Source organism: Pseudonaja textilis, chromosome 4, assembly GCF_049901715.1.
Source record: "Pseudonaja textilis isolate UNSWEBS1 chromosome 4, rPseTex1.2, whole genome shotgun sequence".
Classification (NCBI taxonomy): domain Eukaryota; kingdom Metazoa; phylum Chordata; class Lepidosauria; order Squamata; family Elapidae; genus Pseudonaja; species Pseudonaja textilis.
The window spans coordinates 56,689,434-56,704,693 of NC_141993.1; the positions used below are offsets into that span (position 1 = coordinate 56,689,434).

Below are 15,260 nucleotides of genomic sequence, written 5' to 3' on the forward strand. Positions count from 1 at the left end.
AAATGAATCAGCCATATTAAGCATGTTGAAAAAAAGTCAGCATCAATAGGGAAACAATGTATTTACTAAATCAACTAAGTTTTATAATTTTAAGACAAGTCATAAAAATACAGATTATTTTAGTTGATACGTGCATTTTTTGAGATTTTCTATATTTTGTTATGGTTATATTATAGTAATGCATTTACCATACATTTCATTCATGTAACTAATGGAGAAGATCAGACCTTTTACTATTATGATGTTGGCTTACTCCAGTACTTGGATAGTTGATTAACATCCTGGATCAATATGTTATATTGTAATCCTGATACAATTATCTGTTCTGAGGCAATTCTCTTAAAATATTTCTTCAGATGTTCAAGTGGTTTCTGGCACGTTATCATTTTAATTGTCATAGCAATTATTAGTGCCTGAAAAAATCTTAATCTCCAATACAGAATAAAATTACTGAGAAGAAATATTTTCATTTTAATTCAGGAAAAGAGTTTATTAACACAACTTTAACTGTAGAATGGTCATTTTTCCATCACCAAAAAATAAAGAAAAATTATAATACAAATTTACATATTAACAGAAATTTAAATAATCACTAAAATTACAGTAAAACACAGTAACTTTAATGCTGGTTTTTATTTAATTTATAGTATGTCTTGCCATTGATAAATTCTATTTAAATGCTTAATTAGTTGTCAAAATAAAAGAAAATCTACATTAGTGATCCATTAAAAAATTAATAAACAAAAAATTGTTAAACTAATAAATACTTGGTTTTTAACCTAAAAGCTCGTATAAAACTGAAAACCCTACTTTCAAAATTCCAGGCTTATTTTTGTGCACATTTTTCCATGAGTGAAAGAAAGGATCTCATTGGTGCTTGGGTCTTGCAAAAATATTACAGAATCTATTTACAAAATGAAGTTTGAACTGGGACTGTACACACAATTTATACATATTTACTTGTAAATTTCTCAAAAGCAATATATAAGATTATTATAAGATTATATAAATTTTGTCTTTCAATCAAAATGGCTATTCAAATTATCTTTCCCTCCAATAATAAATAAACATATATTTATTTGGCACTGAAATGTCTCCACTACAATATTGTTTTAGTGGTTGACCTGAGAAAGATGTTTTGCTATAAAATCCTAGTGAAAACTATGTTCTATATTGCTTTATTTCAATATAGGTGAGTGCTTCTGTGTCCATTGTGTTGCTTATTTATGGCCAATGGATCAGATATTTCACTTTTTAAAAGTGAAATCTCATTTTCCAAGATGCAAAGTCAAAAAGGGATACTCATGAATCTGTGTTTCTTTTCATAAATAATTAAACTCATGAGTAAATTTCCTTTAAGGAAATCCCACATATTTTTGTCCTGGTTATTTAGGAAATATGACCATTCCAATTTTTGATATAGCACTCTTTTTTTCAACAGGTATGACAATTCAGCGATCAGAATTACATTCTTGATCAAACTCCTACATTAACTTGCAACCAACCAATCAGGCAATGCCAGCTTTGAGACTCAAACCAGTAAGATCTCTTCCTGCAACTTCAGACCCTGCCACTTCCCCCAATTGCAATCTGGTCAACAAAAAGTTCACCAATAATACTACAATATAACATATATGAATGAATGGTAAATTAGAGGAAATGAATAGTTGAACAACAAACTGCAAATCTATCAAGAATCTTAATCCTAATCTGCCAAATTTTGACTGTTGAATCAGATAATCTGCTTTGTAATCAGATCAATGCAGCTCATTCCATATTTTCTTCTACTGTTTTGTTCATTTATTTCCCAATTTTCAGTCAGTTTTGAAATTAAAGTTTATCTTCCTAACTCTCTCTCTTTGGCATGTTAACACACTCATCAGTCTGAGATTACCAATGTGTAATCTTGATATGACAAGTTGACTGCAGAGACTTCTAACCCTGCACGCTGCTTGTCATGCTTGTTTGTGTATTGTTGAGTCTTGATACAACTTAACAAATGAAAAAGGTGTTTATAATAGCCTAGAATAATAAATAGAAGCCATCATTGCTGGCATTGTTTTTTGAAAACTTTTCTGTTTTAGCTAATGTTCTTAATGTTCTTTTTGTCTTCAGGCCAAAGAGTGTGGTCAAATGCAGAACAAATGGCTCATGATTAATATTCAGAATGTGCAGGATTTTGCCTGTCAGTGTCTCAATCGTGATGTTTGGAGCAATGATGCTGTAAAAAATATTATCCGGGAACACTTCATTTTTTGGCAGGTACGAAGGCATTATTTTCAGTTTAGCTCTAAAATTAGAAACAGCCAATATTTATGTACTCTGGCCTTATTCATATCAGGTTGTGTAGAACTACATTAACTAGTTACATTGTGCCTCAGAATCAAATTTTATTAACAAACACTAAATTGCTTTAATATTCAAATGTTTTCAAGCATTTTAAATGAACCTTCTTCACTGTTGTACAGGTATACCATGACAGTGAGGAAGGACAAAGATATATACAATTCTATAAATTGGGAGATTTTCCTTATGTGTCTATCCTGGATCCCAGGACAGGTAAGAAGAGAAAAAAATGCTGAAGGCATATTAAATTTGAACTGTGTTCTTATATAACACAATAAATAATCTCATTGATTTAACAAGGGAAGGCTATAGTTTCCATATTTGCCAGCAAGATTGCTAGAACTGGCTAAATAGCCATGCTTTCAGTCTACATCAGATGAACTTGATCAAGTGTAATAGATTTAATGTTTACATTTAATGTTAAATTAAATTTGCTTTGCCTGTGTTATTTTAAATCCATTTTAATATAATTGGCAATTGTGATACTTTGAATTAAGAGCTTCGAGTTAGCCATTCATTTCTTCTGACTTGTTCACAATGCTTTTTGCTTCTACAGAATAATTTAAAATTTAAAATAGCATCTGTGTTGATATTGATAATCTAAGTTTTCAATTACTGAAGTACAATTTATTGTTATTTTTAACAGGGCAGAAACTAGTGGAATGGCATCAGTTAGATGTAACTTCTTTTTTGGACCAAGTGACTGGGTTCCTAGGTGAACATGGGCAACTGGATGGACATTCCACCAGCCCTCCCCAGAAACGTACTCGCTCAGTAAGTATAATGACAAAAACAGTATTTTTTTATTCTTAATAAGAAATAAAAATACTGTGGATCTGTCCAATGACAAAAAAAATACTGGTTAAAAATAAAAGGGTGGTTAGAAGAAATAACAGTTCAACAAATAGATTTAAAACCACAATTGTTCTTACTAGGTATACTGCCAGGGAAATACAACAAAAGAATTACATATGTAATATTACATGTAATTACAGCAGTGAGAATCACATGTGCACAAAATTGGAAAAATGAAAGTATACCTATAGATGAAAAAGTAATAAGGAAAATATTAGAACGCACTGAAATGGACAGGTGAACGATAGAAATTAAGAATAGAGGAAACAGTATTGTTTAACATGGGACTTATTGTACAAATAGTTAGAAAACAGATGCAGAAGTTAGTAACTTTATAATGAAAGAAGATTAACAAAATAGAAGTAAATACATATATATTGAGGTACATAAGCATATATACTATATGTAATACTACAATTGGATTGTATTTGACTATAGATTAAAAGTATAGAGTAACTAGAGGTGAAGACTGCGGTATAACTATGAAAATAATGGATATAAATGTGTACAATATTATGCATATTCAAAAGAGATTACATTGTATAATGAGAATAATGGTCATAATCAGGGTGTATAATATGTATACTTAAAAGAGACTTGATACAGTACACTGTCATTGCAGAAATGGAAACATGATGTATAATAAAGAAAAATGTATAATAAAATAATAAAAAGAAATAAAAATATTTGGAGCCTTTCTCTTCCCCTCTCACCTTCTCAAAGGTAAGAAAAGTTTTAAAGTAACTTATATTTTTCTTTTGTGTTATGGTTTATTGATTAGGAGAGCTTAATTGATGCGAGTGAAGATAGCCAGTTGGAAGCTGCAATCAGGGCATCGTTACAGGAAACACATTTTGACTCTGAACAAATCAAGCAGGATAGCAGATCAGATGAAGAGTCTGAATCGGAGCTTTTCTCTGGAAGTGAAGAGTTTATTTCTGTTTGTGGTTCTGATGATGATGAACCAGAAAGTTCTGCCAAATCTAGAAAATCTCCACACAAGGATATGGGATGTAGAAAAGAGGAAGGCAGAAAACCTCAACCCGAACCAACATCAAGAACTGAACCTGAAATGATAATAAACCACAGAGGACTATCTTCTATAGATTCAGGAGTGCTAGAAGAAACTGGAACTAAGCCAGATGACTTACAGAAAGAGCCAAGCATGAATGGTAAGTATGATTCCTGTCATTTAGTCAACTTCAGAGTTTTACAGAAGTCTCATCAAGAAATCATTACCAAACAGTATTTATTTATTTCTGCTGCATTTAATAAATTGAACAAACCTAAGTAGTAAAAAACTATAAATCTGGCTAAGCAGTTCATAACCTACATGAGGGATTACAAATTTGTTGTTTTGTGGAAGTTGGTAAACTATAACTTCCAGCATCTTCTCCAATGCAACTAGCTAGATCTTCTGGGAATTAGCAATATGTATTATTCAGTCAAAATATTATATATAATATATCTTGATTACTATAACAATTTGATAAAAGTTTGCGTGCTAAAATATATAATTTTATATGACTCTACAACACTACCATGAATCACTATTAGCTGAAGGATTTCTTTATAGGGGGTAGTACTTTTTTATTTCCATAACTTCACATAAGTGTTTCTTGGTTGGGAGAGTGTTATAATACAAAATATTTTTCGGCCATAATACATTTATGAACCATAGTACATTGTTAAATTATTGGAAGGATATATTACGTATTACGAAGCTAATGAAGATGTGCTTTTCTCCCAGGCTTTGGAAAGAGTGATAGTTGAGTCTGTCTTAAATGGCATATTTGTTTATATATTACTTTAGGTAGTTCATGAATTCTTTTCTAATATTTTTTTAGTTTATAAATAGTAACTTCCCTTTCTCCCTGGTTGTTAGGAGTCAGGTAGCCTCTAAATTTGACTAAATAAGTAAAAGCTTTTCAGTTGGTAGTAACCTAGGGAGTACAGAGAGGAGTCTGCACTTGACAGCTCGATGTTTGTGCCACATTTGTCTTTCTACCTAAAAATAATGAGATACATGTCTTCAGTAAATAAAACTTATAGCAGTCCTTGAAGAAAAAAACCCCATTATTAAAATATTCGCACAACTATTGTGAAAGAGCCACATTTCATCTAATGAAAAAAAGTTTAGGTTTCCTTTTTAAAAAAATGGAGGTAGTGTCACTTAAACTGTGGAAATAACTCTTAAGGAAGAAGCCCAGTGTATGGAAATAATAATCAGAATTAAGTGATATAGAAGCTGCTAAAACTCACCTATTCACGTTCTTGAAGATAAAACTCTAAACATTGAGGGGAACAATAAGAGACACTTGATATTGGGAGATAGGATGGAAGTTCCTTAAAGGAAAAAAGAATATGGTTGTGTCTCATCAAAAAAAAAAAAAAGAATCAAAACAAATATATGCTGATTGTAGCCATTGACTTGCCAAGTGTCCTGTCCTGTGAATAAATATAAAGGATATGACAGAGAGAAAATCCCAAGGATGATGATCTCTTCCTGCTAATATATGTGATGACAAATCATGTTATAAGAATTGTTACAACCATATAAACTTAAATCAAAATATTGTGCACATCACAAGAACAAGTAACATGCATTGGCTAAAAATTTGATGAGCTTGATTATAGAGCAGAGGTTAGTTAGAATGCAAGAATGGCAGACTAATTCTGTTGACTGGTGATTGCCAGCAGATTGGCAATCCCACCAGGCTCAAGGTTGACTCAGCCTTCCATCCTTATGAGATCCGTAAAATGAGGACCCTGATTGTTGGGGAAAATATTTGCTGAGAGAGGGCTGTAAAGTGCTATTACCATTGCTATAGTGGGGCTTAAATTGAATTTTATGTGGTGCTTTTAAACCAATTGATATTAATCAGAACATTGGCTCATAATGATCATGGCTTTCATTGTCTATTTTCTCTCAGTATGAAAAAGAACACGAAGTCTGTTTTAAACAATATACATTGCTCAAAAAAAATAAAGGGAACACAAAAATAAGACATCCTATATCTGAATGAATGAAATATTCTTATTAAATACTTTGTTGATTTCATAGTTGAATGTGCTGACAACAAAATCACACAAAAATTATCAATGGAAATCAAATTTAGCAACCCATGGAGGTCTGGATTTGGAGTTACACTCAAAATTAAAGTGGAAAAAAACATTACAGGCTGATCCAACTTTGATGTAATGTCCTTAAAACAAGTCAAAATGAGGCTCAGTAGTGTGTGGGGCCTCCACGTGCCTGTACGACCTCCCTATAACGCCTGGGCATGCTCCTGATGAGGTGGCGGATGGTCTCCTGAGGGATCTCCTCCCACACCTGGACTAAAGCATCCCCCAACTCCTGGACAGTCTGTTGGTGGATGGAGCGAGACATGTTGTCCAAGATGTGCTCAATTGGATTCAGGTCTGGGGAACAAGCGGGCCAGTCCAAAGCATCAATGCTTTCATCTTGCAGGAACTTCTGACACACTCCAGCCACATGAGGTCTAGCATTGTCTTGCATTAGGAGGAACCCAGGGCCAACCGCACCAGCATATGGTCTTACAAGGGGTCTGAGGATCTCATCTCGGTACCTAATGGCAGTCAGGCTACCTCTGGTGAGCACTTGGAGGACTGTGTGGCCCCCTAAAGAAATGCCACCCCACACCATTACTGACCCACTGCCAAACCGGTCATGCTGGAGGATGTTGCAGGCAGCAGAACATTCTCCATGGCGTCTCCAGACCCTGTCACGTCTGTCACATGTGCTCAGTGTGAACCTTTCATCTGTGAAGAGCACAGGGTGCCAGTGGCGAATTTGCCGATCTTGGTGTTCTCTGGCAAATGCCAAATGTCCTGCATGGTGTTGGGCTATAAGCACAACCCCCACCTGTGGATGTCGGGCCCTCATACCACCCTCATAGAGTCCTTTTCTGACCGTTTGAGCAGCCACATGCACATTTGTGGCCCACTGGAGGTCATTTTGCAGTGCTCTGGCAATGCTCCTCCTGTCCCTCCTTGCACAAGGGTGAAGGTAGCGGTCTTGATGCTGGGTTGTTGCCCTCCTACGGCCTCCTCCATGTCTCCTGATGTACTGGCCTGTCTCCTGGTAGCGCCTCCATGCTCTGGACACTACGCTGACAGACACAGCAAACCTTCTTGCCACATCTCGCATTGATGTGCCATCCTGGATGAGCTGCACTACCTGAGCCACTTGTGTGGCTTGTAGACTCCGTCTCATGCTACCACTAGAGTGAAAGCACCGCCAGCATTCAAAAGTGACCAAACCATCAGCCAGAAAGCATAGGAACTGAGAAGTAGTCTGTAGTCACCACCTGCAGAACCACTCCTTTATTGGGGATGTCTTGCTAACTGCCTATGCTTTCCACCTGTTGTCTATTCCATTTGCAGAACAGCATGTGAAATTGATTGTCAATCAGTGTTGCTACCTAAGTGGACAGTTTGATTTCACAGAAGTGTGATTGACTTGGAGTTACATTGTGTTGTTTAAGTGTTCCCTTTATTTTTTTTGAGCAGTGTATTTTAAACAACTGTTTTAATAGTTACACTAAACTGGAATACAGTAGTTGAAGGGTAAAAAAAATCAATTCCCACCTAAAACAGAAAAGCAGAAAAACGAATAAAAATGATACATACTCTTGTTGGTCTTTGCTGCTGCCTGTGCAATCAAGGGGAAATTGCGTATGACGCCTTTCAAAAGAAGCATATAGTGATGGGAGAGTTTAGTTGCATCAACATCTATTGAGCGACATTGCTGCTTTAATGACAAATGAAGCTTCATGTTTGTGCTTGAGTTCCTGCCATTGTGCAAACGGAGCTGCATGCACAAACATGTGCTCCTGTCACTTGCACAGCCTGGTTCTGAACAGGCTGCAGCCCCATACCAGGCCATGGCCCAGGGGCTAGGAACCCTGTTTTAATAAACCAAAAAGTATTTTCCAATTGAGTATTTAGGGTTTTTTTTTCTTTGCAAGTTTAAGGACTGATCACTAATCAACCTCCTAAACCTGACATTTTGGAAATATACTTTTAGTTTTAAACCTTTAGTTTTAAACCTACTATATCTTACAATATGGTGGTTATTTCATTATCAAAGTAATAAATCCAAAAACTAAATGCAGTTGTATTTGGCATTTTACGTTTTTTTACCAGGACCAAAAGCACAACTAATGCTAAGATATCCAGATGGGAAGAGGGAACAGATTTCATTACCTGAACAAGCTAAGCTTCTGGTATGTAGAAATAATTAAAACTTCAAAATAGATATAATTCTTGTTTTAGTAGTTACCATTTCTCACCTTTGTGTATAGGTAATAAATATGCATGTTTCAGTTTATTAAGATCTAATTTTGATGAATCTAATGTTATATGGGAACTATGATTGTATTTCAAGATTTACTGTATTTGGATGTTACCTCGTATTCGTATTTATCTTATAGAATATTAAAAGTAAAAATAAAAATAAAATTTTAAAAAATGCAAAAAAAAACCACCGTATAAACAGTGTCCTACTAGATCAGATTCTGGCGCATCTAATCTAGCAGTCTGTTCTCACAGTGGAAAACCAATTTGCACAACGAAGCACAGCAATTGGGGTCAGTTACACTGTCCTTAAGGCTAGTAGCCATTGATCCTCAAGGCTTCCATGAATTGGTCCAACCCTTTATGAAGTCAACCAAGCGGATAGCCAGTATCATATCTTGCAAAAATATAATTACCTTCGTACATGGACTATTTTGCATTTCTATTCAACAGCGAAATACCAAGGTGATTTTTACTTTTTAAAACAATGAAAACAAGTATACTAAGCTTCCCATTTTGGGTTGTAAGTGTCCCACAGAATCCCTATGTTAACCCAAAACTTCAACCATGTCCTTTCACTTGTATTTCTTCTACCACCTGTCTTCCCCCAGCCACCACCACTAACCACATCAAAATTAGAAAGTAATACACACACACACACACACACACACACGTCTTGTATGAACCTCTATGGGCAGTTGATGAAATTTCTTTATATTTGTTGCTTTCATAATCAGCCAAGGGATAGAAAGTAAAAAAAAAAAGTGTGTAATTTAGTTTGTATCTTTCAGACTGTGCTTTCTCCAGTGTACATGGTGTGTACGTAGATTGCAAACTAGTACCTATAAGTAGTATTGGTTATTAACATAAAGGGGAAGAATAAATTCTGTTTATTTGCTAAAAGTATTTTCAGAATAGAACTGCAGGGATTCAATTACTGATATGCTGATTCATCAAAGTCTTTTGAAAATCAGCCTAAGTATATCATTTGATATTTCAAAGAATCAACAAATAATTGTATACAAACAACATTATAAACAATATCCTCCAGTAACAGATACTGTATTGTTTTAATTACTCCATTAAGTTCTGTGATCAAAATAGTTATCTCCTGTTTCTCTGCAGGCTCTTATCAGACATGTACAGTCAAAAGGATACCCCAATGAACGTTTTGAACTCCTCACCAACTTTCCCCGGAGGAAACTTTCCCATTTGGACTATAACATTACATTGCAGGAAGCTGGTCTTTGTCCACAAGAAACTGTATTTGTTCAGGAAAGGAATTAATTTCCTCCCTTATCATCTCCACCTACAGTACTAACTCAGTACATATGCAGAATTGAAAGCAAGCAGCCATTTCTCTCCCATTCTTTATGCTATTCTTAACAAGTGAACGAAGTGAAATTGGCAGAAAAAGTTCATTGATGCTGGAGGAAGGCTTATGTGTTCAGTGGTTTGTTGCTGTTTCAAAATAAAGTTGCCTATACATCCAGCATGCTGCAGAAGAAAACTCCCGAGCAAGAACAATTTTCTTCCCCTGAGAAAAAGATATCTGTTTTCTTTAATACATTCATTTTTCAGAGATCATATAACCAGGCATTAAGGAATTTTTCAGACAACCATGTCAACATGTGCAATATATCTACACGGAAGATATTTTGTGTTTCCAATTGACATGTGCATTGTTTGGTTTTCAGCATGGGTTCTTTTTCCTTGGGTTCCACGTGTTCTGAAATTAGAATGCTTCCCACCGTATACTGCTGGTTGTATGTAATAAATTGTTACACATTTATGTGCACAGCTTTTTAGGAAAGAACCACAGGCTTTAATGACTGTGAAGAGATTCTGTGTTTTGGCTACAAGTCAAGTAAAAAACAAATGATGTGCTAGATTCATTGCCCAAGTAACCTTTCATAAATCAGTGACATTGCAAAAGGGGCTGTAGAATATGGAACATGAAAGTTGTATGTACTGCTTTTGGTAGAGAGGAATGTGGTAATGAAGAAAAATAATAGATGTACTTAGTATTATAAAGTTGCCTTGTGTAACCCAGAACTGCAGGCTTCTTCCTTTTCACAATTAAAATTGTAGAAAGGGAATTGATTTCTCTTTTTTTCTCTTCAAAATATTGCCAGAAGTGAAACAGTCATAAAGGTTGAATGTAAAACTTTTAAAACCTCTTCTTAATGTTGTTTTCGTTCACTATTCTGCCATTTGGATGTTTCTCCCATTGACATTTAGTGAATGTACACAGATTCTGGGCCCCAAGCAAGTATCTTTTTTTCAGAAATTTTGAAATATTTTTGAGTAACAATTGAATTTAATTATGTTAATAAAATTTAATTTAAGTACAAAGCAGTAAACATGGTTTCCCAACAAGAAATGCGATTTGAAAAAAATTAAGAAATAGCTGTTTGCCATCGTTTGTTCTAAATGGCCAAAAAATTATAGATATGTTCCAAATACAATGGCAGCTGAGTGTTGGATCATTGGGATCTGATAATATTTGGCATTAAACTAGTAGGATGGGTTGTATTGCCATTACATTTGATTAATCCCTGTATGTGAATTTAAGGATTAAATATATTTATGCTGCATTGTAGAATGAAAACATTCCCCTACTTATTTTTTTTCCTGTACAGATACTAGTAACAGATGTAAAACAAATGTAGCATGGATTAATAAGTATTTTATAAATAGGCCACAATTGCTTTTATGTTCAATCAAAACCATGCAGCTATTACATTCCTAAATTAATGGAGACCCAGAAATATGCTCAGTAATGGATCAAGCTTTAAATATGTAATGTTTTTGAACATTGATACCTACAAACATTGGGGACATAGGTAAAAAGAATAGTGAAGGTTAATGCTGTAGGTAGTATTCTGTTAAAATGTATCTAGATGCTTGTATCAAATACTAACAGTTGTGCTCTTATCTTTTTTTTTAACCACCTTTCATCCTTTATTTTTCCTTCAATTTTGTTGTGACCTTTCCTCCTGCCTTACCTTTCAGAAATCTTTTAAAGTTCTTGGTCTGCTCCAGGAAATAGAAACTTTATCTTACACATCTTCCATTTGTTGATTTTTATTTTTATCCTTAGAATAGTCTGGAAGTTAAATCATGGTAACTGGAATTCTTTTTGGTTTGAAATCTTTTGCTGCTTATTCAAGTAGCTTCTTCAGTCTGAAGAAAAATAGTTTACAGAATATCCTTTAAATAGTTTAGTAGCTGAAGGCCTTATGAACTGTGGTTCTAAGACATTCTGAAAAAGGGAGAATTGTAGAAAGTGTCTTCCAAGCAGAAAAGCAGCACATAAATCTTAATTAGGGACAAAATTATTATAATTGGATAATTTAAAAGTTATTGTTACTAGTATTTTTACAGGTTTTTGTTTTAAATATTACTGTTCAAGGAATGTGGATACGGGTTATGTAAAATAAGTTGTGAATTAATGCCTGATTCTAGATTGTCCTCTTTTGTCTCTAGACTTAAACATCATTCCATCTTATGCAAAATAAGATGGAAAACAGTATAAACAATGTATACTGTTGTTTCTAAAAATACAATTTTAGTAAACGCAATAGAACCCACTGGGGATTCTAGTCTTTCAGTCCTATTTCAGTTTGCTATTGAAGCAGATTAGTGATCATAGAGAACTTTGAAATGATCTTTGGAGGATCCATACACATACCTAAACAACAACAGATTCCTGGCATTTGGAATTTAGGGAATATCTAAACATCAGTGATGTTTGCTATAATTGACAAGCCTGCCATCTGCAAAATCATTTGAGATAAGCTCCTCATTGTCATTGTTTCACTTTTAAATATGCAGGTGTAATATTAGAAGATGAATTCAAAAGGCATTCCAAAGTTTTCAAATGAAAGTTTATCTGTTTGGAGAAATTGATATATTAATATCAATATTTAACTTTGGAGGATGTGATTTGGATTCTGATAAAATTATGGTTCCTTCAAAACATTTAACTTTTTAAAGTTGGATTGCTAGCTTTATATTGTTATAGCTTGAGCTATGTAAAACTGTTGTCTACCTTTTTACCGATAATAGAAGCCATTTCTTTTAATTATGATATAATTTTAAAATGAATGGGGGAAGAGATGTCACTGGCTGTGATAAGAATGATCAAACTCAAGGCAACCTCTGATCTATATGTACAACTGCTGCATTTTTATAAATATGTGTAAATGTCCCTCCTAATGTAATATTTTGATCCTGAAAATAAATCAGACATTTTCACTAGTTTTTAGTCTGTTTGGTGTGCGTGGAATGGGGGGATAGAAAAGGAAGGAAGGAAGGAAAATACTTTTTGGAGTGGAGGTTTATTGAAAATAAAATCAGGATATTAACACAAAATCAAATATCTTCTACACATTAGATTAAGAAATAGTTATGATTTCAGCCCAGTCATCTGAAGGTATTTCTTAATCAGATGCTAGTGAGTATATAATTAGTAAGTGCATAATGCCAAGTAAATATTGCATGATTGTATTCACTTGGTTACTTTTAGATATCAAAACTTAAAATCTGTGTAGCATAAGCATTTCATTTATGCTAATTCATAATTGTCCAGAATCAGAAAAAAAGTATTTTGAAAGCAAATAGTAATTCTTGATAGGATTATATTTACAGAAGCATCTGCCCTATTAACAAAATTTAGTAAAATCTTTCTTAAGAGCGATGTAGGACAAAGCATTTTCTATGAAAAAATTACTACTCACCCACCCAAAGTATAATATTTTTTTTTACAAAACAGCTATTCTCAGTATTTTGTGGAACATAGCTATAATAATGGCTCTTTTCTGTAACCTCACTAAAATTCAAACTGTGAAATGCATAATATATCTTAGACTTCTCTTTTAATCCTCTGGCACAGGTGTATTACCACAAAAGTAAAAATTGGACTCAGATTAAGGGGCAGTTTCACTGTGCCACATTTATATGTGAGAATGGTATATAACAAGTAGGCCAGTCCAAAATTGAACCTGTTACATATCACTCATTAATCATTTTGATTTGAAAGTTAAAGATTTTCAGGTTTTCCTGTCATATAGGTTTCAAATTTGCAGTGAGATTTGAAGAGTCACCATGATGAATACTAAAACTGTAACAGCACTGATTCAAACACTAATTATAATTGTCATTCTTGTGCAATATTTAGAAGACTTATTATGTCAGCAGACAGTGAAGAAGTTTTTGCTCCACCCACTACTTTTCCAGAAACAATTCATTATATAATTTTCTGGTCATATAAAATATGTTGCTCATATTTTATAGAGCTTCCAAATTCTTAGCCACTGGGAATTATTGTCGCTGAAGTCCAACACATTTGAGAGTCAGATTGTGGAAGTCTGTGTTTATTCATCCATAATCTCTCAGATGAAAGAATTTTCAAGCTCTGAATCAAAAGAATTATTTATAGACTCTGAAGAAGATATAATACTATAGGAAGAAGGCTACTCAATTCTTTGGCAAAGTGGGTTTCTTTTGCTTCTAGGTGGAGGAGGAAGGAATAGTTTTAGTAGAGATTTAGGTTAGGAAAAATATAGTAGTTTGGAAGGCAATTAATTTTTGCCTAGTAGCTACTAAGAGACCAAAACCCAACTTCCCTGAATTGGATAGATTCCAATAAATAAACTGTCTCAGAATTTTGAAAACTAAAGTATGGCCATATGAAGAGACCCATGGTTACAGTATTAACAATTATAATGTAAGGAAATGTGAGCCCCCATGGCAGAACTAGCCTAGTGTTTTTCAGGACATTAAACTCATTATCATTCATATCCACTAATGTCTGTTGAAATGCTTGACATTTTATTAACACTTTCATGTTTTGGAGGAAACAATAATTCTTCACATAAAATGGAGCCAAAAACTCTATAATAGGATATATTTCATTAGTAAAACATGAGAAAAACAAATATAGATTAATCAAATTAAATTTGATCCACAAAATGCCAGAAAAACGTGCCTTTGGAAAGCACGCTTGGACTATGGTTGAACTCACACAATGTTTAATTCATTTACTTCCAAGTTAAGATACAGAAAAATTTATCCTTTGGTGTTTTCTCAAAATAAATTTGGGGTTTCCCTGTTTGACACTTTATATCCACAGTACTTCTGTGTGGACCTCCATCCAAGCTAATCTGGATATTTTAAACTTTTCAGTGGTGCCAAGTCCTAGATAGCTGGCAAAATCAAGGTAGCAGGAATTACACAGATTTGTGGAAGCTACAATAGCCCTGCATAACAACAGAATCTTGAAAACCTTCAACAAAATCCCAGCCTCCATTTTGGGAGTTGATCAAGACAAGAGAGTCACATGTGGACTGCTTTGCCTCTTCAGAAAAAAAACAAATGTTTCATCTCCCATTCTCCCAACATCTCTTGCACTGGTTGGTTGACCAAGCACTCAGCTGGGAAGATAGCTAAAGGGTCAAATTATTCTAAACCAGGGTGTCAAACTCATGTTGTCATGGCAGCAAAAAACTTGTGCAGCAAAAGTTTTAGGGGTTCTGAATAACCATGGACCTAGATGGAACTAATGACACTTGTGTATTAAGCTGCACTTACCCATTTTGCTCAGCTCCATTTTTTTCCCTCCAGATCTCCCATTGAGTTGCAATGATGAATGGTTAATTTTTTCATATGCATAACGGCAGCTGTCTAATTTTATTTTCTAGCAAGTGAGCTAGAGATCTTTAATGAGTCTTTGACTG

At 34.2% G+C, this 15,260-nt stretch overlaps 1 protein-coding gene across 3 annotated transcripts in view; it reads left to right on the forward strand.

The window, feature by feature from the left end:
• The window catches only part of UBXN7 (UBX domain protein 7), a 32,249-nt gene extending 19,466 nt beyond the window's left edge, over window positions 1-12,783 (forward strand). For all 3 annotated transcript variants that reach the window (XM_026701423.2, XM_026701424.2, XM_026701425.2), the window contains exons 6-11: window positions 2,116-2,262; window positions 2,469-2,559; window positions 2,993-3,120; window positions 3,983-4,373; window positions 8,371-8,450; window positions 9,646-12,783. In XM_026701423.2, coding sequence (XP_026557208.1) covers window positions 2,116-2,262; window positions 2,469-2,559; window positions 2,993-3,120; window positions 3,983-4,373; window positions 8,371-8,450; window positions 9,646-9,807 — 999 coding nt within the window. In that variant the 3' untranslated portion in view covers window positions 9,808-12,783. The remainder of the gene's footprint in view (window positions 1-2,115; window positions 2,263-2,468; window positions 2,560-2,992; window positions 3,121-3,982; window positions 4,374-8,370; window positions 8,451-9,645) is intronic.
• Window positions 12,784-15,260: the final 2,477 nt, after the last annotated feature.